Source organism: Heterodontus francisci, chromosome 24, assembly GCF_036365525.1.
Source record: "Heterodontus francisci isolate sHetFra1 chromosome 24, sHetFra1.hap1, whole genome shotgun sequence".
Classification (NCBI taxonomy): Eukaryota; Metazoa; Chordata; class Chondrichthyes; order Heterodontiformes; family Heterodontidae; genus Heterodontus; species Heterodontus francisci.
The window spans coordinates 80,723,488-80,749,006 of record NC_090394.1 but is presented as its reverse complement, the minus strand read 5'-3'; the positions used below and the strand labels follow the sequence as shown (position 1 = coordinate 80,749,006).

General features: G+C 47.3%; 1 protein-coding gene across 2 annotated transcripts in view; it reads right to left on the bottom strand.

The window, feature by feature from the left end:
* LOC137383589 (netrin-3-like) overlaps positions 1-25,519 on the bottom strand; it is an 856,663-nt gene that overhangs the window by 823,067 nt on the left and 8,077 nt on the right. For both annotated transcript variants that reach the window (XM_068056746.1, XM_068056745.1), the window contains exon 2: positions 15,996-17,063. In XM_068056746.1, coding sequence (XP_067912847.1) covers positions 15,996-17,016 — 1,021 coding nt within the window. In that variant the 5' untranslated portion in view covers positions 17,017-17,063. The remainder of the gene's footprint in view (positions 1-15,995; positions 17,064-25,519) is intronic.

Below are 25,519 nucleotides of genomic sequence, written 5' to 3'. Positions count from 1 at the left end.
AATGGGTGACTGCCAGGCAGAGTAGAAGAACTAGGCAGGTAGTGCAGGAGTTCCCTGGGTCCATCTCCCTTTCTAACAGATATTCCATTTTGAATCCTGTTGGGGGAGATAGCTTCTCAGGGGAAGGCAGAAAGAGCCAAGTCTGTGGCACCACAGGTGGCTCAGCTGCACAGGAGGGGAGGAAAAAACAGTGAGAGAGCTATAGTGAAAGGGGATTCTATTGTAAGGGGTACAGATAGGTATTTCTGTGGCTGCAAATGTGATTCCAGGATGGTATGTTGCCTCCCTGGTGCTAGGGTCACAGATGTCACGGAGCGGCTGCAGGACATTCTGAAGGGGGAGGGTGAACAGTCAGAGGTCGTGGTTCACATTGGTACCAACGACATGGGCAGAAAGAGGGATGAGGTCCTGCAACAAGAATTTAGGGAGCTAGGGAGCAGATTAAAAAGCAGGACCTCAAAGGTTGTAATCTCTGGATTACTCCTGGTGCCACGTGCTGGTGAGTATAGGAATAAGAGGATAGAGCAGATGAATGAACAAAGAACAAAGAAAATTACAGCACAGGAACAGGCCCTTCGGCCCTCCAAGCCTGCGCCGATCCAGATCCTCTATCTAAACATGTCGCCTATTTTCTAAGGGTCTGTATCTCTTTGCTTCCTGCCCATTCATGTATCTGTCTAGAAACATCTTAAAAGACGCCATCGTGCCCGCATCTACCACCTCCGCTGGCAACGCGTTCCAGGCACCCACCACCCTCTGCGTAAAGAACTTTCCACGCATATCCCCCCTAAACTTTTCCCCTCTCACTTTGAACTCATGACGCCTAGTAATTGAATCCCCCACTCTGGGAAAAAGCTTCTTGCTATCCACCCTGTCTATACCTCTCATGATTTTGTACACCTCAATCAGGTCCCCCCTCAACCTCCGCCTTTCTAATGAAAATAATCCTAATCTACTCAACCTCTCTTCAATGCATGGCTGAGGAGATGTGTAGGAGGAAGGGATTTAGTTTTCTGGATCACTGGGTCTGTTTCTGGCAAAGGTGGGACCTTCAGGTTGCACCTGAACTGGAACGGGACCAACATCCTTGCAGGGAGGTTTGTTAGTGCTGTTGGGGGTTGGGTTTAAACTAATTTGGCAGGAGGATGGGATACAGAGTGGAGTTACTGTCGGGGTGATGCACAGTCAAATATAGAAGAGAAATTAAGTCAGTCCAGAAGGCAGAGCAAATATAAACCTGTTAAGGCACAAGTGAAAAATGTAAGGCTGGATTGCATCTATTTTAATGCAAGGAGTCTTACTAGTAAGGCAGATGAATTGAGGGCGTTGATTAGCACATGGGATTATGATATTATTGCTATCACTGAGACATAGTTAAGGGAGGGGCAGGACTGGCAGCTCAATATTCCAGGATATAGAATCTTCAGGCGAGACAGGTGAGGGGGTAAAAGAGGAGGTGGTATTGCACTGTTGATCAAGGAGTCAATTACTGCAGTAAGGATGATATCTTAGAAGGTTCCTCAAAAGAGGCCATATGGGTAGAACTTAAAAACAAAAAGGGGGCAATCACTTGGCTGGGAATGTACTACAGGCCTCCAAACAGTCAGGGAGAGATAGAGGAGCAGATATGTAGGCAAATCTCAGAGAGGTGTAAAAATAATAGGGTAATAATAGTAGGGGATTTCAACTTCCCCAATATCAACTGGGATAGTCTTAGTGTAAAAGGCTTAAAGGGGGCAGAATTCTTAAAATGCATACAGGAGAGCTTTTTGAGCCAGTATGTAGAAAGTCCTACAAGAGAACGGACAGTACTGGACCTAATCCTAGGGAATGAAGCCGGACAAGTGGTAGAAGTGTCGGTGAGGGAGCATTTCGGAGATAGTGACCATAACTCTAAGATTTAAGGTAGTTATGGAAAAGGACAAAGATGGGTCGGAAATAAAGGTACTGAATTGGGGGAAGGCCGATTTCAATATGATAAAACAGGATCTGGCCAAAGTGGACTGGGAGCAGCTACTTGTAGGAAAGTCTACATCAGACCAATGGGAGTGATTCAAAGAGGAACTAGTGAGAGTTCAGAGCCAACATGTACCTGTTAAGGTGAAGGGTAGGACCAATAAGGCCAGGGAACCCTGGATTTCAAGGGATATAGAGGATTGGATCAGGAAAAAAAAAAAGGAGGTTTGTGGCAGATTCAGAGCGCTGAAAACAGCGGAGGCACTAGGTATAGAAAGTGTAGGTGGGGGGGGGGGTACTTAAAAAAGTAATTAGGAAAGCGAAGAGGGGGCATGAAAAAGCACTGGTGGGCAAGATAATGGAAAATTCCAAGGCGTTTTATAAGTATATTAAGGGCAAGAGGATAACTAGGGAAAGAGTAGGGCCCATTAGGGACCAAAGTGACAATCTGTGTGGGGAGCCGGAGGATGTAGGTGAGGTTTTAAATGATTACTTTTCATCTGTGCTCACTATGGAGAAGGATGAAGTAGGTGTAGAGATCAGGGAGGGGAATTGTGATAGACTCGAACAAATTAGCATTGAAAGGGAGGAGGTATTAGTGGTTTTAGCAGGCTTAAAGTTGGATAAATCCCTAGGCCCAGATGAGATGTATCCCAGGCTGTTATGTGAGGCAAGGCAGGAGATAGTAGATTTTCAAATCCTCTCTGGCCACAGGAGAGGTACCAGAGGACTGGAGGACAGAGAATGTGGTACCATTATTTAAGAAAGGTAACAGGAATAAACCAGGTAATTACAAGCCAGTGAGTCTAACATCAGTGGTTAGGAAACTATTGGAAAAAATTCATAGGGACAGGATTAATCTCCACTTGGAGAGGCAGGGATTAATCAAGAATAGTCAGCATGGCTTTGTCAGGGGGAGATCATGTCTAACAAACTTGATTGAATTTTTTGAGGAGGTAACTAGATGTGTAGATGAGGGTAAGGCAGTTAATGTAGTCTACATGGACGTCAATAAGGCTTTTGAGAAGGTCCCACATGGGAGATTGATTAAGAAGGTAAGAACCCATGGGATCCAGGGCAATTAGGCAAATTGGATCCAAAATTGGCTTAGTGGCAGGAGGCAGAGGGTGATGGTCGAGGGTTGTTTTTGCGATTGGAAGCCTGTGACCGGTGGTGTACCACAGGGATTGGTGCTGGGACCCTCGCTGTTTGTAGTGTACATTAATGATTTCGACGTGAATATCGGAGGTATGATCAGTAAGTTCGCAGATGACACAAAAATTGGTGGTGTCCTAAATAGCGAGGAGGAAAGCCATAGATTACAGGATGATATAGATGGGCTGGTAAGATGGGCCGAGCAGTGGCAAATGGAATTTAATCCTGAGAAGAGTGAGGTGATGCATTTTGGGAGGACTAACGAGGCAAGGGAATATACAATGGATGGTAGGACCATAGGAAATACAGAAGGTCAGAGGGCTCTTGGTGTACTTGTCCATCGATCACTGAAGGCAGCAGCACAGGTAGATAAGGTGGTTAGGAAGGCTGATGGGATACTCGCCTTTATTAGCCGAGGCATAGAATGTAAGAGCAGGGAGGTTATGATGGAGCTGTATAAAACACTCGTTAGGCCACAGCTGGAGTACTGTGTACAGTTCTGGTCGCCACACTATAGGAAGGATGTGATTGCACTGGAGAGGCTGCAGAGGAGATTCACCAGGATGTTGCCTGGGCTGGAGCATTTCAGCTATGAAGAGAGACTGAAAAGACTAGGGTTGTTTTCCTTGGAGCAGAGAAGGCTGAGGGGAGACATGATTGAGATGTACAAAATTATGAGGGACACAGATAGGTTAGATAGGAAGAAACTTTTTCCCTTTACGGAGGGGTCAATAACCAGGGGCCATAGATTTAAGGTAAGGGGCAGGAGGTTTAGAGGGGATTTGAGGAAAAGTTTTTTCACTCAGAGGGTGGTTGGAATCTGGAACACACTGCCTGAAGAGGTGGTAGAGGCAGGAACCCTCACAACATTTGAGAAGATGAGCACTTGAAACAGCATAGCATACAAGGCTATGGGCCAAGTGCTGGAAAATGGGATTAGAATAGTTAGGTGCTTGACGGCCGGCACAGACACGATGGGCCGAAGGGCCTGTTTCTGTGCTGTATGACTGTACAGAATAAAGCTCCTCTACACTGTGCCAACAATGTGGCTCTCCCTGAGACACTGCTCTTTCAAACACCAATGTGACACTTTTTCTATTTATGGACAAGCATGAATTTATATTCTGCATGAATGAGATTGCTGATTAGTGCTGAAGGCATGCTAGTTTTGCGCAGTGGGCCCATGCCCCCTGGGAAATGCGTTGTGGCTTTCAAAGCTAATTTCACACAGAACCATTACTGCCAGCAGAGAAAGCAAACTCATCTCATCCCTCTCAGCTGGACTTTAACCTAAGTCTTACAGAATAAAATACTCACTATGGGATCAGTAGTGCCATGGTAATGATGCTGGACTAGCAATCCAAAGGCCCTGACTAATCCCAAATTAAAAATCTTTGTCAGCTGGTGGAATTTAAATTCAATTAATAAATGCATCTGGAAACAGCAGCTAGTCTCAGTAATGGTGCCATGAAACTACCAGATTGTTGAAAAAATCCATCTGGTTCACTAAAGGACATTTCCTTTAGGGAAGGTAATTTTTTGTCCTTACCCGGTCTGGGCTACATGTGACTCCAGATCCACAGCAATGTGATTAACTCTGAACTGCCCTCTCAAATGGCCTAGCAAGCCACTCAGTTGTACCAAACCACTACAGAAAGGTCAAGAATAAAACCGGACAGACCACCCAGCACCAGAAATAAGAAAGGCACACCCTGCCCAGTCAACACTGCCCAGTCAACCCTGCCCAGTCAACCCTGCCCAGTCAACCCTGCAAACTCTCACTAACATCTGGGGACTTGTGCCAAAATTGGGAGAGCTGTTTCACAGACTAGTCAGGCAACAGACCGACATAGTCATACTCACGGAATCATACTTGACAGACAATGTCCCAGACACTGCAATCACCGTCCCCGGGTATCTCCTGTCCCACCGGCAGGACAGACCCACCAGAGGTGGCGGCACAGTGGTATACAGTCGGGAGGGAGTTGCCCTGGGAGTCCTCAACATCAACTCTGGACCCCATGAAGTCTCATGGCATCAAGTCAAACATGGACAAGGAAACCTCCTGCTGATTACCACCTACCGCCCTCCTTCAGCTGATGAGTCAGTACTCCTCCATGTTGAACAGTACTTGGAGGAAGCACTGAGGGCACAGAATGTACTCTGGGTGGGGGACTTCAATGTCCATCACCAAGAGTGGCTCAGTAGCACCACTACTGACCGAGCTGGCCGGGTCCAAAAGGACATAGCTGCTAGACTGGGTATGCAGCAGGTGGTGAGGGAACCAACAAGAGGGGAAAACATACTTGACCTCGTCCTCACCAATCTGCCTGCTGCAGATGCATCTGTCCATGACAGCATTGGTAGGAGTGACCATCGTACAGTCGTTGTGGAGACAACGTCCTGCCTTCACATTGAGGATACCCTCCATTGTGTTGTGTGGCACTACCACCGTGCTAAATGGGATAGATTTCGAACAGATCTAGCAATGCAAAACTGGGCATCCATGAGGCACTGTGGGCCATCAGCAGCAGCAGAATTGTACTCAACCACAATCTGTAACCTCATGGCGCGGCATATCCCCCACTCTACCATTACCATCAAACCAGGAGACCAACCCTAGATCAATGAAGAGTGCAGGAGGGCATACCAGGAGCAGCACCAGGGATACCTCAAAATGAGGTGTCAACCTGCTCAAGCTACAACACAGGACGATCTGCGTGCTAAACTGCGTAAGCAGCATGCGATAGACAGAGCTAAGCGATCCCATAATCAACGGATCAGACCTAAGCTCTGCAGTCCTGCCACATCCAGTCGTGAATGGTGGTGGACAATTAAACAACTAACTGGAGGAGGTGGCTCCACAAATATCCTCATCCTCAATAATGGGGGAGTCCAGCACATCAGTGCGAAAGATAAGGCTGAAGCATTTGCAACAATCTTCAGCCAGAAGTGCCGAATTGATGATCCATCTCGGCCTCCTCCTGAAGTCCCCAGCAGTACAGATATCAGACTTCAGCCAATTCGATTCACTCCATGCGTGATATCAAGAAACGATTGAAGGCACTGGATACTGCAAAGGCTATGGGCCCTGACAATATTCTGGCAATAGTACTGAAGACCTGTGCTCCAGAACTAGCTGCGCCCCTAGCCAAGCTGTTCCAGTACAGCTACAGCACTGGCATCTACCCGGCAATGTGGAAAATTGCCCAGATATGTCCTGTACACGAAAAGCAGGACAAGTCAAATCCGACCAATTACCGCCCCATCAGTCTACTCTCAATCATCAGTAAAGTGATGGAAGGTGTCCTCGACAGTGCGATCAAGCAGCACTTGCTCAGCAATAACCTGCTCTGTGATGCTCAGTTTGGGTTCCGCCAGGGCCACTTAGCTCCTGACCTCATTACAGCCTTGGTTCAAACATTGACAAAAAAGCTGAACTCAAGAGGTGAGGTGAGAGTGACTGCCCTTGACATCAAGGCAGCATTTGACCGAGTATAGCATCAAGGAGCCCTAGCAAAACTGAGGTCAATGGGAACCAGGGGGAAAACTCTCCGCTGGTTGGAGTCATACCTAGCGCAAAGGAAGATGGTTGTGGTTGTTGGAGGTCAATCATCTGAGCTCCAGGACATCACTGCAGGAGTTCCTCAGGGTAATGTCCGAGGCCCAACCATCTTCAGCTGCTTCATCAATGACCTTCTTTCAATCATAAGGTCAGAAGTGGGGATGTTTGCTGATGATTGCACAATGTTCAGCACCATTCGCGACCCCTCAGATACTGAAGCAGTCAGTGTAGAAATACAGCATGACTTGGACAATATCCAGGCTTGGGCTGATAAGTGGCAAGTAACATTCGCGCCACACAAGTGCCAGGCAATGACCATCTCCAACAAGAGAGAATCTAACCATCTCCCCTTGACATTCAATGACATTACCATCGCTGAATCCCCCACGATCAACATCCTAGGGGCTACCATTGACCAGAAATTGAACTGGAGTAGCCATATAAATACCGTGGCTACAAGAGCAGGTCAGAGGCTAGGAATCCTGCGGCAAGTAACTCACCTCCTGACTCCACAAAGCCTGTCCACCATCTACAAGGCACAAGTCAGGAGTGTGATGGAATACTCTCCACTTGCCTGGATGGGAGCAGCTCCAACAACACTCAAGAAGCTCAACACCATCCAGGACAAAGCAGCCCGCTTGATTGGCACCCCATCTACAAACATTCACTCCCTGCACCACCAACACACAGTGGCAGCAGTGTGTACCACCTACAAGATGCACTGCAGCAACGCACCAAGGCTCCTTAGACAGCACCTTCCAAACCTGCGACCTCTACCAACTAGAAGGACAAGGGAGGCAAATGCATGGGAACATCAGCACCTGCAAGTTCCCCTTAAGTCACACACCATCCTGACTTGGAACTATATCACCGTTCCTTCACTGTCGCTGGGTCAAAATCCTGAAAGTCCCTTCCTAACAGCACTGTGGGTGTACCTACCCCACATGGACTGCAGCGGTTCAAGAAGGCAGCTCACCACCACCTTCTCAAGGGCAATTAGGGATGGGCAATAAATGTTGGCCTGGCCAGTGATGCCCACATCCCATGACTGAATAAAAAAAAAAGGAATAAATGGGTCATTCTCAGGTTGGCAGGCTGTGACGAGTGGGGTACCGCAATGATCAGTGCTTGGGCCCCAGCTGTTCACAATCTACATCAATGATTTGGACGCGAATGACACAAACGAAAGACGAAGCTTTGAAAGAATATCGGGATTGTCGGTGCAATCTGAAACGAGGAATTAAGAGGGCTAAAAGGGGTCATGAAATATCTTTAGCAAACAGGGTTAAGGAAAATCCCAAAGCCTTTTATTCATATATAAGGAGCAAGAGGGTAACTGGAGAAAGGATTGGCCCACTCAAGGACAAAGGAGGAAAGTTATGCGTGGAGTCAGAGAAAATGGGTGAGATTCTAAACGGAGTACTTTGCATCGGTATTCACCGAGGAGAGGGACATGACGGATGTTGAGGTTAGGGACAGATGTTTGATTACTCTCGGTCAAGTCGGCAATAGGAGGGAGGAAGTGTTGGGTATTCTAAAAGGCATTAAGGTGGACAAGTCCCCAGGTCCGGATGGGATCTATCCCAGGTTACTGTGGGAAGCGAGAGAGGAAATAGTTGGGGCCTTAACAGATATCTTTGCAACATCCTTAAACACGGGTGAGGTCCCGGAGGACTGCTAGTGTTGTCCCCTTGTTTAAGAAGGGTAGCAGGGATAATCCAGGTAATTATAGACCGGTGAGCCTGACGTCAGTGGTAGGGAAGCTGCTGGAGAAGATACTGAGGGATAGGATCTATTCCCATTTGGAAGAAAATGGGCTCATCAGTGATAGGCAACATGGTTTTGTGCAGGGAAGGTCATGTCTTACCAACTTAATAGAATTCTTTGAGGAAGTGACAAAGTTGATTAATGAGGGAAGGGCTGTAGATGTCATATACATGGACTTCAGTAAGGCGTTTGATAAGGTTCCCCATGGTAGGCTGATGGAGAATGTGAAGGCGCATGGGGTCCAAGGTGTACTAGCTAGATGGATAAAGAACTGGCTGGGCAACAGGAGACAGAGAGTAGCAGTGGAAGGGAGTTTCTCAAAATGGAGACGTGTGACCAGTGGTGTTCCACAGGGATCCGTGCTGGGACCACTGTTGTTTGTGATATACATAAATGATTTGGAGGAAAGTATAGGTGGTCTGATTAGCAAGTTTGCAGACGACACTAAGATTGGTGGAGTAGCAGATAGTGAAGGGGACTGTCAGAGAATACAGCAGAATATAGATAGATTGGAGAGTTGGGCAGAGAAATGGCAGATGGAGTTCAATCAGGGCAAATGCGAGGTGATGCATTTTGGAAGATCCAATTCAAGAGTGAATTATACAGTAAATGGAAAAGTCCTGGGGAAAATTGATGTGCAGAGATTTGGGTGTTCAGGTCCATTGTTCCCTGAAGGTGGCAACGCAGGTCAATAGAGTGGTCAAGAAGGCATACGGCATGCTTTCCTTCATCGGACGGGGTATTGAGTACAAGGGTTGGCAGGTCATGTTACAGTTGTATAAGACTTTGGTTCGGCCACATTTGGAATACTGCGTGCAGTTCTGGTCGCCACATTACCAAAAGGATGTAGATGCTTTGGAGAGGGTGCAGAGGAGGTTCACCAGGATGTTGCCTGGTATGGAGGGCGCTAGCTATGAAGAGAGATTGAGCAGATTAGGATTATTTTCATTAGAAAGACGGAGGTTGAGGGGGGACCTGATTGAGGTGTACAAAATCATGAGAGGTATAGACAGAGTGGATAGCAAGAAGCTTTTTCCCCCAGAGTGGGGGATTTAATTACAAGGGGACACGAGTTCAAAGTGAAAGGGGAAAAGTTTAGGGGGGATATGCGTGGAAAGTTCTTTACTCAGAGGGTGGTGGGTGCCTGGAACGCATTGTCAGCGGAGGTGGTAGACGCGGGCACGATAGCGTCTTTTAAGATGTATCTAGACAGATACATGAATGGGCAGGAAGTAAAGAGATACAGACCCTTAGAAAATAGGCGACAGGTTTAGATAGAGGATTTGGATCGGCGTAGGCTTGGAGGGCCGAAGGGCCTGTTCCTGTGCTGTAATTTTCTTTGTTCTTTGTTCTCTTTGTAAACCTTGGTGGGAATGTGAGTTGTGAGGAGGATGCAAGGAAGCTTCAAGGTGATTTAGACAGGCTGTGTGAGTGGGCAAGAGCATGGCTGATGGAATATAATGTGGATAAGTGTGAGGTTATCCACTTTGGTAGGAGGAACGGAGGTGCAGAGTATTTCTTAAATGGTGAGAGATTGAAAAGTGTTGACGTCTAAAGGGACCTGGGTGTCCATGTTCATGAGACACTGAAAGCTAACATGCAGGTGCAGCAAGCAATTAGGAAGGCAAATAGTATGTTAGCCTTTATCGCAAGAGGATTTGAGTACAGGAGTAGTGAAGTCTTGCTTCAATTATATAGAGCATTGGTGAGGCTGCACCTGGAATATTGTGTGCCGTTCTGGTCTGTTTACCTAAGGAAGGATATACATGTCATAGAGGGAGTGCAGCAGAGGTTCACCAGACTGATTCCTGGGATAGCGGGATTGTCTTATGAGGAGAGATTGGGCCTGTATTCTCTAGTGTTTAGAAGAATGAGAGGCGATCTCATAGAAACTTACAAAATTCTTAAAGGGATGGACAGGGTAGATACAGAAAGGATGTTTCCCCTGGCTGTGGGGTCTAGAACCAGGGGACACAATCTCAGAATAAAGGACAAGCCATTTAGGACTGAGATGAGGAGGAACTTCTTCACTCAGAGAGTGGTGAATCTTTGGAATTCTCTGCTCCAGAGGGTGGGGTGGAGGCTCAGTCACTGAGTAAGTTCAAGACAGATCGATAGATTTCTAGTTGTTAATGACATCAAGGGACATGGGGATAGTGCAGGAATATGGTGTTGAGATAGACTATCAGCCACGATCTAGAATGGTGGAGCAAGCTCGAAGGGCTGAATGGCCTACTCCTGCGTTCCTATGTTTTTATCCACAAAAAGCAGGACAAATCCAATCCAGCCAATTACCACCCCATCAGTATACTCTCAACATCAGAAAAGTGATGGAAGGTGTTGTCGACAGTGCTATCAAGCGGCACTTGCTCAGCAATAACCTGCTCACTGATGGTCAGTTTGTGTTCTGCCAGTGCCCTCAGCTCAAGACCTCATGACAGCCTTGGTCCAAACATCCTGACTTTAGAAATATATCGCTGTTCCTTCTTTGTCACTGGGTCAAAATCCTGGAACTCCCTCCCTAACAGCACCTTGTGTATACCCGCACCACATGGACTGCAGTTGGTCACTGTCACCTTCTCAAGGGCAATTAGGGATGAGCAACAAATGCTGGTCTTGCTATTGCTGTGGGTCTGCAGTCACATGGAGGCCAGACCAGGTAAGGATGGCAGATTTCCTTCCCTCAAGGACATTAGTGAACCAGATGGGTTTTTACAACAATTGATGATAGATTCATGGTGCCATTACTGAGATGAGCTTTTCATTCCAGATTTTTATTAATGAATTGAATTTATTAATTAATTGAATTTAAATTCCGCCAGCTGTCATGTCTCCAGAGCATTACAGCAGGTCCCTGGATTACTAGTCAAGTAACATTACTACTACACTATCGTCCCTCTTGCCTTTATTTATGAATAAATCATGTATGCTTTTTTAACCACTTTCTCAACCTGCCCTGCCACTTTCAATGATTCAACATTTCAATTGTCTTAATTGTTTTTGTATCCGTCATCTAGTTTTAAATGATTTGAGTAACTTGAACTCCCAAATCTCTTTGCTCCTCTACATACTTCAACTCATCCTTCTTGGGTTGAAAGTGGATAACATCACATTAGCTCACTTTGAACTCCATCTTTCAGAATTTTGTCCACTCAGTTAATCTGTCTATGCCCCTTAGTGACTTCCTATTCCTATCTGTATAGCTTGCTGTCCCTCCTAACTTAATGTGCCATGCACTAGTGAGTATAGAAATAGGAGGATAGAGCAGATGAATGCTGGAGAGATGGTGCAGGAGGAAGGGCTTTAGATTCCTGGTACATTGGGACTGGTTCTGGGTGAGATGGGACCCAGAGAGCGGTGAACCTGTGGAATTCTCTACCACAGAAAGCAGTTGAGGCCAAATCATTAAATATATTCAAGAAAGAGTTAGATATAGTTCTTTGGGCTAAAGGGATCAAGGGATATGGGGAGAAAGCGGGAACAGGGTACTGAGTTTGGATGATCAGCCATGATCGTATTGAATGGTGGTGCAGGCTCGAAGGGCCAAATGACCTACTCCTTATCCTATTTTTTTCTATGTTTCTATGTACAGGCCAGATGGGTTGCACCTGAACAGAGCCTGGACCAATGTCCTTGTGGGGTGTTTGCTAGTGCTATTGGGGAGGCTTTAAACTAACTTGGCAGGGGGATGGGAACCAGGAGGTAACATTAGAGAGGAAAATCAAGGTGCACAGAGAATTGGGAGAGACAGATTGCATTACAGTAAGAAATAGTAAGGCATTAGGTGGGGCCAGAGTAAGAGGGAATGTAATAAGATCTAAATTAGGGTTACTGTGCATGTATGTGAAAGCACGGAGTGTGGTAAATAAGATGGTGAGCTGCAGGCACAGATAGCCACATGGGAATATGATGTCATGACTATAACAGAGACCTGGTTCAAAACAGGACAGGACTGGGTACTAAATATTCCTGAATACAAGGTGTTCAGGAAAGATAGGGAAGGAAAGAGAGGAGGAGGGGTAACATAATTGATTAAGGAGAACATTACAGTGCTGGGGAGAGAGGGTGTCCACAACGGTCAAGGACAGAATCTATTTGGTTAGAGCTGAGAAACAATAGAGGAACCATTACACTACTGGGTATATTCCATAGGCTTCCAACAAGTGGGAACGATATAGAGAAACAAATTTGCAAGGAAATTACAGAGAGTTGCAATGGAGGAATTTAATTATCCTAATATTGACTCAATAGTAATAGCAAAAGGGCAGAAAGCGGCAAGAGTTTCAAAACTCTACTGCCCGTATCCTAACTTGCACCAAGTCCCTTTCACCCATCATCCTTCTGCTCGCTGAGTGGCTCCCTATCCAAAATTGCTTCAGTTTTAAAAGTTTCATCCTTGTACTCCAATCCCTCTGTGGCTTCACACCTCCCTATCTCTGACCTTCTCCAGCCCTACAATCTTCCGAGATCTCTGCACTCCTCCAATTCTGACCTCTTGCACATCCCCGATTTTAATTGCTCCACCAATGGTGACCGTGCCTTCAGTGGCCTAGACCCTCAGCTCTGGAATTCCCTCCCTAAACCTCTCCAGCTCCCAACTCTTTCTTCCTTTAAGACGCTGCTTATAATCTACCTCTTTGACCAAGCTTTTGGCCGTCTGTCCTTATATCTCCTTATGTGATTGTGTCAAATTGTGCTTAATAACACTCCTGTGAAGTGCCTTGGGACGTTTTATTACATTATATAAATACAAGTTGTTGATAGAAAGCAATGGGAAAGAGAGTCACTGAGCTTTGAGTCCATGGTTCTTTGTGTTGCACGTGTGGGCCACGGTGGGGAGTTCCCTGGATGTTGAAAGAGCAAGAGAATAAGACGAAGCAGAAAAAAGGTGCACATGACAGGTTGCAAATACACCTGAGAACCAGGCTGAAAATAGAAAGTTCAGAGAGGAAGTAAAATAAGAGAAGCAAAGACAGAGTATGAGAAAACACTGGCAGCTAACATAAAAGCGAATGCAAAAGCCTTCTATCAGCATATAAGTAGTAAAAGGAGGAGTGGGGCTGATTAGGGACCAAAAAGGAGATTTACAGATGGAGGCAGGGGGCATGGCTGAGGTATTAAATGAGTTCTTTGCATCTGTCTTTACCAAGGAAAACGATGCTGCCAAAGCCACAGTGAAAGAGGAGATAGTTGAGATACTGGATGGGCTAAACATTGATAAAGAGGGGATATTAGAAAAGCTGGTTGTACATAAAGTTGATAAGTCACCAGAACAGGATCAGATGCATTAGAGGATGCAGAGGGAAGTACAGACAGAAATTGTATAGGCACTGTCCATAATCTTCCAATTCTCCACCACCTGGATGGTGCCAGATGACTAGGGAATTGCAAATGTTATAGTTTTGTTCAAAAAAGGGTGTAAGGATGCACCCAGCAACTACAGGACAGTCAGTTTAACCTCAGTGGTGGGAAAGCTTTTAGAAATGATAATTCAAAACAAAATTAATAGTCACTTGGACAAGGGTGGATTAGTTAAGGAAAGTCAGCATAGATTTGTTAAGAGCAAAGTGTGTTTAACTAACTAGCTTGAGTTTTTTGAAGAGGTAACAGAGAGGGTTGATGAGGGTAATGCGTTTGATGTGGTGTACGTGGATTTCCAAAAGGCATTTGATAAAGTGCCACATAACAGGCTTGTCATAAAGTTAAAGCCCATTGAATAACAGGGACAGAAGCAGCATGGATATGAAATTGGCTGAGTAACAGGAAATGAGTTTAGTGGTGAACAGTTGTTTCTCGGACTAGGGAAAGGTAGATAGTGCGGTTCTCCAGGGGCCAGGGTTAGGACCACTGCTTTGATATAAAATTAATGATCTAGATTTGGGTGGGCAGGGCACAATTTCAAACTTTGCAGATGACACAAAACTTGGAAGTATTTGAACTGTGAGGACAGAAATAGGCTTCAAGAGAACAAGAGGTTGTTGGAATAGGCAGACATATGGCAGAGGAAATTTAATGCAAAGAAGTGGGAGGAAGAACAGGGAAAGGCAATATAAAATAAAGGATACGATTCTAAAGGGGGAGCAGGAGCAGAGGGACCTGGGTGTATGTGTACACAAATCACTAAAGGTGACAGCACAGGTTGAGAAAGTGGTTAATACGGCATAGGGAATCCTGGGCTTTATAAAGTAGAAGCATAGAGTACAAATAAAAGCAAAATACTGCAGATGCTGGAAATCTGAAATAAAAACAAGAAATGCTGGAAATACTCAGCAGGTCTGGCAGCATCTGTGGAGAGAGAAGCAGAGTTAACGTTTCAGGTCAGTGACCCTTCATCAGAACTCTTCTTCAAAAGCAAGGAAGTTATGGTGAACCTTTATAAAGCACTGGTTCCACCTAAAATGGAGAATTGTGTCTAATTCTGGGCACCACACTTGAGGAAGATCTGGACAGAGTAGATAGCGAGAAACTGTTCCCATTGGCAGAAGGGTCGAGAACCAGAGGACACTGCTTTAAGATGATTGGCAAAAAAAAAAAACAAAGGCTACATGAGGGAAAAACCTTTTTATGCAGCGAGTGTTTAGGATCGAGAATGGCACAGCCTGAGATACTCCTCAGATACTGAAGCAGTCCGTGTAGAAATGCAGCAAGACCTGGACAATATCCAGGCTTGGGCTGATAAGTGGCAAGTAACATTCGTGCCACACAAGTGCCAGGCAATGACTATCTCCAACAAGAGAGAATCTAACCATCTCCCCTTGACATTTAATGGCATTACCATCGCTGAATCCCCCACGATCAACATCCTAGGGGTTACCATTGACCAGAAACTGAACTGGAGTAGCCATATAAATACCGTGGCTACAAGAGCAGGTCAGAGGATAGGAATCCTGAGGCAAGTAACTCACCTCCTGACTCCCCAAAGCCTGTCCACCATCTACAAGGCAAAAGTCAGGAGTGTGATGGAATACTCTCCACTTGCCTGGATGGGTGCAGCTCCAACAACACTCAAGAAGCTCGACACCATCCAGGACATAGCAGCCCGCTTGATTGGCACCCCATCCACAAACATTCACTCCCTCCACCACTGACGCACAGTGGCAGCAGTGTGTACCATCGACAAGATGCACTGCAGCAACACACCAAGGTTCCTTAGACAGCACCTTCCAAACCTGCGACCTCTACCAACTAGAAGGACAAGGGCACCAAATACATGGGAACACCACCACCTGCAAGTTCCCCTAAAGTCACACACCATCCTGACTTGGAACTATATCACTGTTCCTTCACTGTCACTGGGTCAAAATCCTGGAACTCCCTTCCTAACAGCACTGTAGGTATACCTACCCCACATGGACTGCAGTGGTTCAAGAAGGCAGCTCACCACCACCTTCTCAAGGGCAATTAGGGATGGGCAATAAATGCTGGCCTAGCCAACGACGCCCACATCCCATGAATGATTAAAAATAAGCCTCTCGTATTAACTAACCAATAGGTTGGCTATGAAGGCTGGGAGGCATCAATAATCACATTAATTTCCACACGTTGGACTTACCCAAGCACTCGTTAGCCTCTCGAACTGTCGCTCTCTGCCACGGTCGGTCATAGTGATAAGGTTTGCATCTGTCGCACTCTGGACCAGCCGTGTTATGTTTGCAGTCACAAATCAGACTCCCTTCTTTGTCCTTGACACAGCGTGAAGCGTGTCCATTGCATTTGCAGCGCCCACCAACCTGCAAGTCAGCCACGGCGTAATGGTAGGACTCTCCATTCACACTTGCCTCGTCCTCCTTCCCATCTCGGCCACTGTAATGTCTTTCCAGCTCCCGTGGGAGGTGAGGTCGGCTGAACACCACTCGAATGTCAGTGGCAGTCACCCAGTCCTGCAGGACTGGACTGTTGTCAAAGTCTTGGGCAGAGGGACGGCCATCCAGTGTACTGAACGCAATGAGTCCTCCTGTCAAAGGGTAGAGGTCAGTGTATCCATCTGTGCACAGAGCTTCTTGCTCATTCTGTTTGGAGATGATTGCTTTGTTGGGTTTATTGTACATTTTCCGGCACTGTGAAGAATAATACTGAAAGGAAACCCAAGTTTTCCCATAGTCCATCGATTTAAATATTCCCATAGATTCTGGCCGAGGAGAACAAAATTGCAAACTGACATAAGTGATTTCAAATTTCTTGTTCAGAGAGAGAGTGAGAGTAACATTTTGTCGAGGATTGTAAAACTCTTCCGACTGCCAACAGCTGAGATTGTGAAGGTTGCTTAAATCAGTCAGATAGCTGGCAGGGTGTGCGCTCCTAGGATTTGAAGCATCACAGATTTGACACATCTTAGTCTTCACGCCTAACTTTTCATTAAAGAAGCAGTATCTGTTAGGAGGCCTCCCACATGTACTGGACACCTGCACCTCTCTGGCAAAACCAGCATTGACAAAATCAGGAATACATCGCTTAGGCTGCCCTCCCTCATCGTAACAAGGATCAGAGGGGCCGTGTTGGGGGGCAAAGGCATTGAGGGCACACGCAGCTCCGAGAAGGCTGGTGAAGATCAGCATTGGTCCAAACTGCATCATCTTCACTTCAGGAAAGGACTGTATCCAGGAACAATGCACAGGAAGAACTACAAGGAAAGAAGACAGAAAACCATTCAAAACAAACACACCTACAATACCTTAAAGAGAAAGATTTTAAAGAGGTTATCCTGCCAATAAAAAATCTGAAATAACAAATAACAATCCCAGAAGCAAACCGCCTAAACTCCCCGTGGCTATTTGTGTCAAAAGCTGAGTACAAACATACAAATTAGGAGCAGAAGGAGGCCATTCGGCCCCTCTAGCCTGCTCTGCCATTCAATAAGATCATGGCTGATCAGTTTGTGTTTCGAATTCCACTCTCCCATCTACCCCCGATAACCTTTGATTCCCTTGCCCAACAAGAATCTATCTACCTCCACCTTAAAAATATTCAATAACCCCGCCTCCACCACCTTCTGAGACAGAGAGTTCCAAAGTCACACAACCCTCGGAGATGAAACCGATCAAAGTTTAAGGCCCGATCGCTGGAACAGATATACCTGACTGAGGCATTGGCAAGATTTGAACTCACTCAAAACCCATTCACTCACAGAGTTCAAATCAGGCCCAAATGACAAGAGTAAGCTATCCCTTTCTCTCCTGCTACGTGTTACATTCATGTAGCACCTTTCACATTATCAGAACATTCCAGAGTGCAGGATATGGAAAAGGGGGGAAAAGAGTGACTGAAAATAAAGGAACCAAAATTCAGGAATGAAGATGGAGGATAAATAACTTTTTGCAAATACTCAAATTATTGGGTCATTTCAATGGCACACTCCCTACTTCTGATGTGTACCTTGTCTAACTCCAAAACATCAGGCAGTTAGAGTGGTCTTTCCTCCTCTCTCCTGTGATGGAGTAAATGCCCAGCTGTCAGGCTGAAATGTGAGAATGCTTCAGACAGTTTCAACTCAATGTCTATCGTCTCAGAGCTCATACAATCAGCCTATTGACAATAAAGACAATTTGAAATGCAAACCCACTCAAAGACGTCATGAGCATGATTTGGGAACTAAACCCCTGCTTGGTGCTGGGAACAGAAAAGCATATTTCTGCCAGTGCTCGACGGCAATACCGTGGCCAGGCTGTACCTGCCAGTGCTCGACGGCAATACCGTGGCCAGGCTGTACCTGCCAGTGCTCGACGGCAATACCGTGGCCACGCTGTACCTGCCAGTGCTTTATGGCAATACCGTGGCCAGGCTGTACCTGCCAGTGCTCGACGGCAATACCGTGGCCAGGCTGTACCTGCCAGTGCTCGACGGCAATACCATGGCCAGGCTGTACCTGCCAGTGCTCGACGGCAATACCGTGGCCACGCTGTACCTGCCAGTGCTCGACGGCAATACCGTGGCCAGGCTGTACCTGCCAGTGCTCGACGGCAATACCGTGGCCAGGCTGTACCTGCCAGTGCTCGACGGCAATACCGTGGCCAGGCTGTACCTGCCAGTGCTTTATGGCAATACCGTGGCCAGGCTGTACCTGCCAGTGCTTTATGGCAATACCGTGGCCAGGCTGTACCTGCCAGTGCTTTATGGCAATACCGTGGCCAGGCTGTACCTGCCAGTGCTTTATGGCAATACCGTGGCCAGGCTGTACCTGCCAGTGCTTTATGGCAATACCGTGGCCAGGCTGTACCTGCCAGTGCTTTATGGCAATACCGTGGCCAGGCTGTACCTGCCAGTGCTTTATGGCAATACCGTGGCCAGGCTGTACCTGCCAGTGCTTTATGGCAATACCATGGCCAGGCTGTACCTGCCAGTGCTCGACGGCAATACCGTGGCCAGGCTGTACCTGCCAGTGCTCTACGGCAATACTGTGGCCAGGCTGTACCTGCCAGTGCTCGACGGCAATACCGTGGCCAGGCTGTACCTGCCAGTGCTCTATGCCAACAAAAAGCAGAAACAATGTCCCAATCCTCAGCGCTGACACATTTTACAGTCACAGGCACACCATCCAACTAAATGCACTGCATCAAACGGCAAAGTGAGAACCTGAATTAAAACCGCAGGGAAATGGTGAGTTTCCAGATTTGGAGAAAGGGAAAGACGGAGAATCATAGATACATCACAGAAGGAGGCCATTCTGCCCATTGTGTCCGTGCTAGCTCTCTGGAAGAGTAACTCACCTAGTCCCACTTCCCCGCCATTTCCCCACAGCCCCGCAATTTCTTTTTCTCTTCAGATATTAATGCCCCTTAGGGAAGGAAATCTGCTGTCCTTACCTGGTCTGGCCTACATGTGACTCCAAACCCACAGCAATGTGGTTGACACTTAACTGTCCTCTGAAATGGCCTAGTAAGCCATTCAGTTTCTCAAGGGCAATTAAGAACAAAGAACAGTACAGCACAGGAACAGGCCATTCGGCCCTCCAAGCCTGCGCCGATCTTGATGCCTGCCGAAACTAACACCTTCTGCACTTCCGAGGTCCATATCCCTCTATTCCCTTCCTATTCACATATTTGTCAAGATGCCTCTTAAACGTCGCTATCGTACCTGCTTCCACCACCTCCCCCGGCAGCAAGTTCCAGGCACTCATCACCCTCTGTGTAAAGAACTTGCCTCGCACATCCCCTCTAAACTTTGCCCCTCGCACCTTAAACCTATGTCCCCTAGTAACTGACTCTTCCACCCTGGGAAAAAGCTTCTGACTATCCACTCTGTCCATGCCGCTCATAACTTTGTAAACCTCTATCATGTCGCCCCTCCACCTCCGTCGTTCCAGTGAAAACAATCCGAATTTATCCAACCTCTCCTCATAGCTAATGCCCTCCAGACCAGGCAACACCCTGGTAAACCTCTTCTGTACCCTCTCCAAAGCCTCCACATCCTTCTGGTAGTGTGGCGACCAGAATTGCACGCAATATTCTAAGTGTGGCCTAACTAAGGTTCTGTACAGCTGCAACATGACTTGCCAATTTTTATACTCTATGCCCCGACCAATGAAGGCAAGCATGCCGCATGCCTTCTTGACTACCTTATCCACCTGCGTTGCCACTTTCAGTGACCTGTGGACCTGTACGCCCAGATCTCTCTGCCTGTCAATACTCCTAAGGGTTCTGCCATTTACTGTATACTTCCCACCTGCATTAGGCCTTCCAAAATGCATTACCTCACATTTGTCTGGATTAAACTCCATCTGCCATTTCTCCACCCAAGTCTCCAACCGATCTATATCCTGTTGTATCCTCTGACAATCCTCATCATTATCCGCAACTCCACCAACCTTTGTGTCGTCCGCAAACTTACTAATCAGACCAGCTACATTGTCCTCCAAATCATTTATATATACTACAAACAGCAAAGGTCCCAGCATTGATCCCTGCAGAACACCACTAGTCACATCCCTCCATTCAGAAAAACACCCATCCACTGCTACCCTCTGTCTTCTATGACTGAGCCAGTTCTGTATCCATCTTGCCAGCTCACCTCTGATCCCGTGTGACTTCACCTTTTGCACCAGTCTGCCATGCGGGACCTTGTCAAAGGCTTTACTGAAGTCCATATAGATAACATCCACCGCCCTTCCCTCATCAATCATCTTCGTCACTTCCTCAAAAAACGCAATCAAATTAGTAAGACACGACTTCCCCTTCACAAAACCATGCTGTCTCTCGCTAATAAGTTCGCTTATTTCCAAATGGGAGTAAATCCTGTCCCGAAGAATCCTCTCTAATAATTTCCCTACCACTGACGTAAGGCTCACCGGCCTATAATTTCCTGGATTATCCTTACCACCCTTCTTAAACAAAGGAACAACATTGGCTATTCTCCAGCATGGGCAATAAATGCTGGCCTTGCCAGTGATGCTCTCATCCCATGAACAAATTCAAAAAAAGATTATCCAATTCCCTTTTGAATTTCTCAATTGAATCTGCTTCCACCACCCTCTCACAGAATCACAGAATTGTTACAGTGCAGAAGGAGGCCATTCGGCCCATTGTGTCTGCACCAGGTCTCCGAAAGAGCAATTCACCTAATGTCACACCCCTGCCTTCTCCCTGTAACCCTGCACATTCTTCCTTTTCATATAACTGTCTAATTCCCTTTTGAATGCTTCAATTGAACCTGCCTTCACCACCTTCTCAGGCAGTGCATTCCAGACCCCTCCCCAACAGCACTCACTCCCTCTTACCCCTCCCCAGCAGCAGAGCTCACTCCCTCTTACCCCTCCCCAGCAGCAGTGCTCACTCCCTCTTACCCCTCCCCAGCAGCAGTGCTCACTCCCTCTTACCCCTCCCCAGCAGCAGAGCTCACTCCCTCTTACCCCTCCCCAGCAGCAGTGCTCACTCCCTCTTACCCCTCCCCAGCAGCAGTGCTCACTCCCTCTTACCCCTCCCCAGCAGCAGCGCTCACTCCCTCTTACCCCTCCCCAGCAGCAGTGCTCACTCCCTCTTACCCTTCCCCAGCAGCAGTGCTCACTCCCTCTTACCCCTCCCCAGCAGCAGTGCTCACTCCCTCTTACCCCTCCCCAGCAGCAGTGCTCACTCCCTCTTACCCCTCCCCAGCAGCAGTGCTCACTCCCTCTTACCCCTCCCCAGCAGCAGTGCTCACTCCCTCTTACCCCTCCCCAGCAGCAGTGCTCACTCCCTCTTACCCCTCCCCAGCAGCAGCGCTCACTCCCTCTTACCCCTCCCCAGCAGCAGTGCTCACTCCCTCTTACCCCTCCCCAGCAGCAGCGCTCACTCCCTCTTACCCCTCCCCAGCAGCAGCGCTAACTCCCTCTTACCCCTCCCCAGCAGCAGTGCTCACTCCCTCTTACCCCTCCCCAGCAGCAGTGCTCACTCCCTCTTACCCCTCCCCAGCAGCAGTGCTCACTCCCTCTTACCCCTCCCCAGCAGCAGTGCTCACTCCCTCTTACCCCTCCCCAGCAGCAGTGCTCACTCCCTCTTACCCCTCCCCAGCAGCAGCGCTCACTCCCTCTTACCCCTCCCCAGCAGCAGCGCTAACTCCCTCTTACCCCTCCCCAGCAGCAGTGCTCACTCCCTCTTACCCCTCCCCAGCAGCAGTGCTCACTCCCTCTTACCCCTCCCCAGCAGCAGTGCTCACTCCCTCTTACCCCTCTGATTTACTGAAGCTTATTTTTGCTCCAAGCTGAGTAAGAAAGTTGCTTCCTCACCTCTGTGGCACTAGATCCTGAACTATGCATTTCACAAGAGTTTAAACAAATATCAAGTTGTTCCAGATGTGCAAGGGAGGCTGAAGCTAAACAGACATGAAGCAAATACCCAAACCAGCTGAAATTGGTCACAGTTCTACAAGGGTAACAAAGCAAAATCATCTCGGACTAGAGCAGGTGGGATTATTTAAAGTTACATACAATAACCTTGGCAAAATCTCAGTGTGTATCAGCCACCAGATACAATGAAAGGTGGCAGCTCCCATTGCAGTGCTGTGGCTGCAGGAACTATAGTGCCTCTAAGTGCAGGTGGGGATATCAACCAGGGTTTTTGCTCCTGATCACTATCCTTTAGGAAAGAGCGAGTGGATTGATAACAATGGAGAACAGAGTGGGCTGCACTGTGATCGGGCTTGTTGCAATTGCCCACAAACACAGACTGACTGCAATCGCATTCTGAGGAGTAAGAACTGAATTGTGATGAGAGTATGCACCATCTTTAGAGAGATACAGCACTGAAACAGACCCTTCGGCCCACCGAGTCTGTGCTGACCATCAACCACCCATTTATATTAATCCCATATGCCCTACCACATCCCCACCATTCTCCTTCCACCTACCTACACTAGGGGCAATTTACAATGGCCAATTTACCTATCAACCTGCAAGTCTTTGGCTGTGGGAGAAAACCGGAGCACCCGGCGAAAACCCACGCAGTTAGAGGGAGAACTTGCAAACTCCGCACAGGCAGTACCCAGAATCAAACCCGAGTCCCTGGAGTTGTGAGGCTGCGGTGCTAACCATTGCGCCACCCCAAACCTGAGGAGCACAAAACAGGTAAAGAGGCAACAGGATAAGTAAGCACAAGATCAAGGCTGAGATCAGAGCTGAGTGAAGGAGTGTGCAAGCAAGCAAGAACACACAGCATGTGCGCAACAATACAGTCAGAGAGTCATTACAGCACAGACGGAGGACAATCAGCCCATTGAGTCCACGCCAAATCTCTGTCGACCAATCCAGTCAAGTCCTATTCCCACAGACAAGTAAGTTTATTTCCCTGAAGTGCCCATCCAATTTCCTTTTGAAATCATTCGTCTCTGCTTCCACCACCCTCGTGGGCAGTGAATTCTAGGTCATTAACACTCACAGTGTAAAAACGTTCTTCCTCACATTCCCCCTTCATTCCTTGCCTAAAACCTTAACTCTGTGTCGCCCAGTCTTTAAACCATCAGCTAATTGGAATAGTTAATCTTTGTCTACCTTATCCAAACCTATCATGATCTTGTATGCCTCTCCCCTCAATCTCCTTTCCTCCAAGGAGAAGAACATCAATTTCTCCAACCTAAAATAAAAACAGAAAATGCTGGAAATATTCAGTAGGTCTGGATATGACTCTTCAATTCTGTATTTGAAGAATCAGATCCAACTCGAAATGTTAACTCTGTTTCTCTCTCCACAGATGCTGCCAGATCTGCTGAATATTTCCAGCACTTTTTATTTTTATTTCAGATTTCCAGCATCTGCAGTATTTTGCTTTTATTCTCCAACCTAACTTTGTAATTAAAATCCTCCATCCCTGCAACCATTCTGGTAAATTTCCTCTGCACCCTCTCAAGGACCCTCAGAAGTTTATTAATCTTAAACTCTAATCCAGTTAACAACTATGAATATGTGACGTGACCACGTTAACATGCATACACGATAAACACACACGCAGATAGAGACAGAAAAAGTAGAAGGAATAAAGGGGAAAAGTTTGAGGCAATATCTGGTAGTTAGTCCTTTAAGTTCAATGTAGGAGACTTTTCTCTCTTGAGGTTTATGGTGGCTTGGGAGAAAGCGAGAGAGAAAGATAGCCAGGCGAGAGACTTGCTTGTTCCAGCTTCAGTGCACACAGCATTCTGAATTTAAACTGTCCTGTGGCTAGTTCAAAAAACCTGGACCAGCCAGTTAGTCATGTGACCAGCTGGTTGAACCAGTCCTGGCTCTGTTGATTGCATCATCTTAGCAGGACCTGGAACGCACTTCCTTACACCTTCAATGTCTGGTGATCAAAATCTATTTGGGTTAATTGGAGCAGGGAATAAGTCAAACAAGTCATTTCTCCGCTCCAGCAACAGTTTAAAATCGATGTTCATATGACAAAATGAATACGCCTCATTCTTTGCAGGGGGACGTCTGCACGGCAACAGTCAACCTTTCCAGTACATTCTATTAATTTTCATCTCATTCATTACTTCAACCATCTCCGTTTTTATCAATACTTTGTCAGCATCAGTAAATATTCCAGCCTTGCCCTGCATCTCTAAACTTTGTCCCTAATAAGTTCCACTCCACCTCTTATTACCCGCTTACTACTTACATGTCGGTATAAGATGTTTGAGTTCCTTTTTATGTTGACTGCCATTCTATTCTCATATTCTCACTTTGCCAGTCTTACTTTCCTCTACACTTCCCCTCTCAAGTTATTGTATTCGGCCTGGTTCTCACTTGAAGAATTCATCTGACATGCATCATCTACTCTGTTTGTTTCATCATATTCTCCATCTCCCTCGTCATCCAAGGAGCCCGGGCTTTGGGTCCTTTACATTTTGCCCTTGTTGGAATGTATGATGCCTGTACCTGAAACATCTCTTCCTTAAAGATCACCTATTGTTCCATTACAGTTTTTCCTGTCAATTTTGGCTTCCATTTTACTCTGGCTAGATCCCCTCTTGTCCCATTGAAGTATGTGTGAAAGAATGTGTGTGCATATTTGAAAATTAGTGTGCATGTGTGTAGGATGAGAAGGTGTGTGCACACGTGTGTGTGTGTTAGAGAATGAGTGTGTGAGCAAGTGAAACAGAGCATGAGTGGGGGCATAATTAAGGGCAATACTGAGGGAGTGCCACACTATAGGAGGATCAGTGTTGAGGGGGTGCTGGACTATCAAGCGGATCAGTACTGAGAGAGCGCTGCACTGCCGGAGGGTCAGTCCTGAGGGAGCGCTGCACTGCCGGAGGGTCAGTCCTGAGGGAGCGCTGCACTGCCGGAGGGTCAGTCCTGAGGGAGCGCTGCACTGCCGGAGGGTCAGTCCTGAGAGAGCGCTGCACTGCCGGAGGGTCAGTCCTGAGGGAGCGCTGCACTGCCGGAGGGTCAGTCCTGAGGGAGCGCTGCACTGCCGGAGGGTCAGTCCTGAGGGAGCGCTGCACTGCCGGAGGGTCAGTCCTGAGGGAGCGCTGCACTGCCGGAGGGTCAGTCCTGAGGGAGAGCTGCACTGCCGGAGGGTCAGTCCTGAGGGAGCGCTGCACTGCCGGAGGGTCAGTCCTGAGGGAGCGCTGCACTGCCGGAGGGTCAGTCCTGAGGGAGCGCTGCACTGCCGGAGGGTCAGTCCTGAAGGAGCG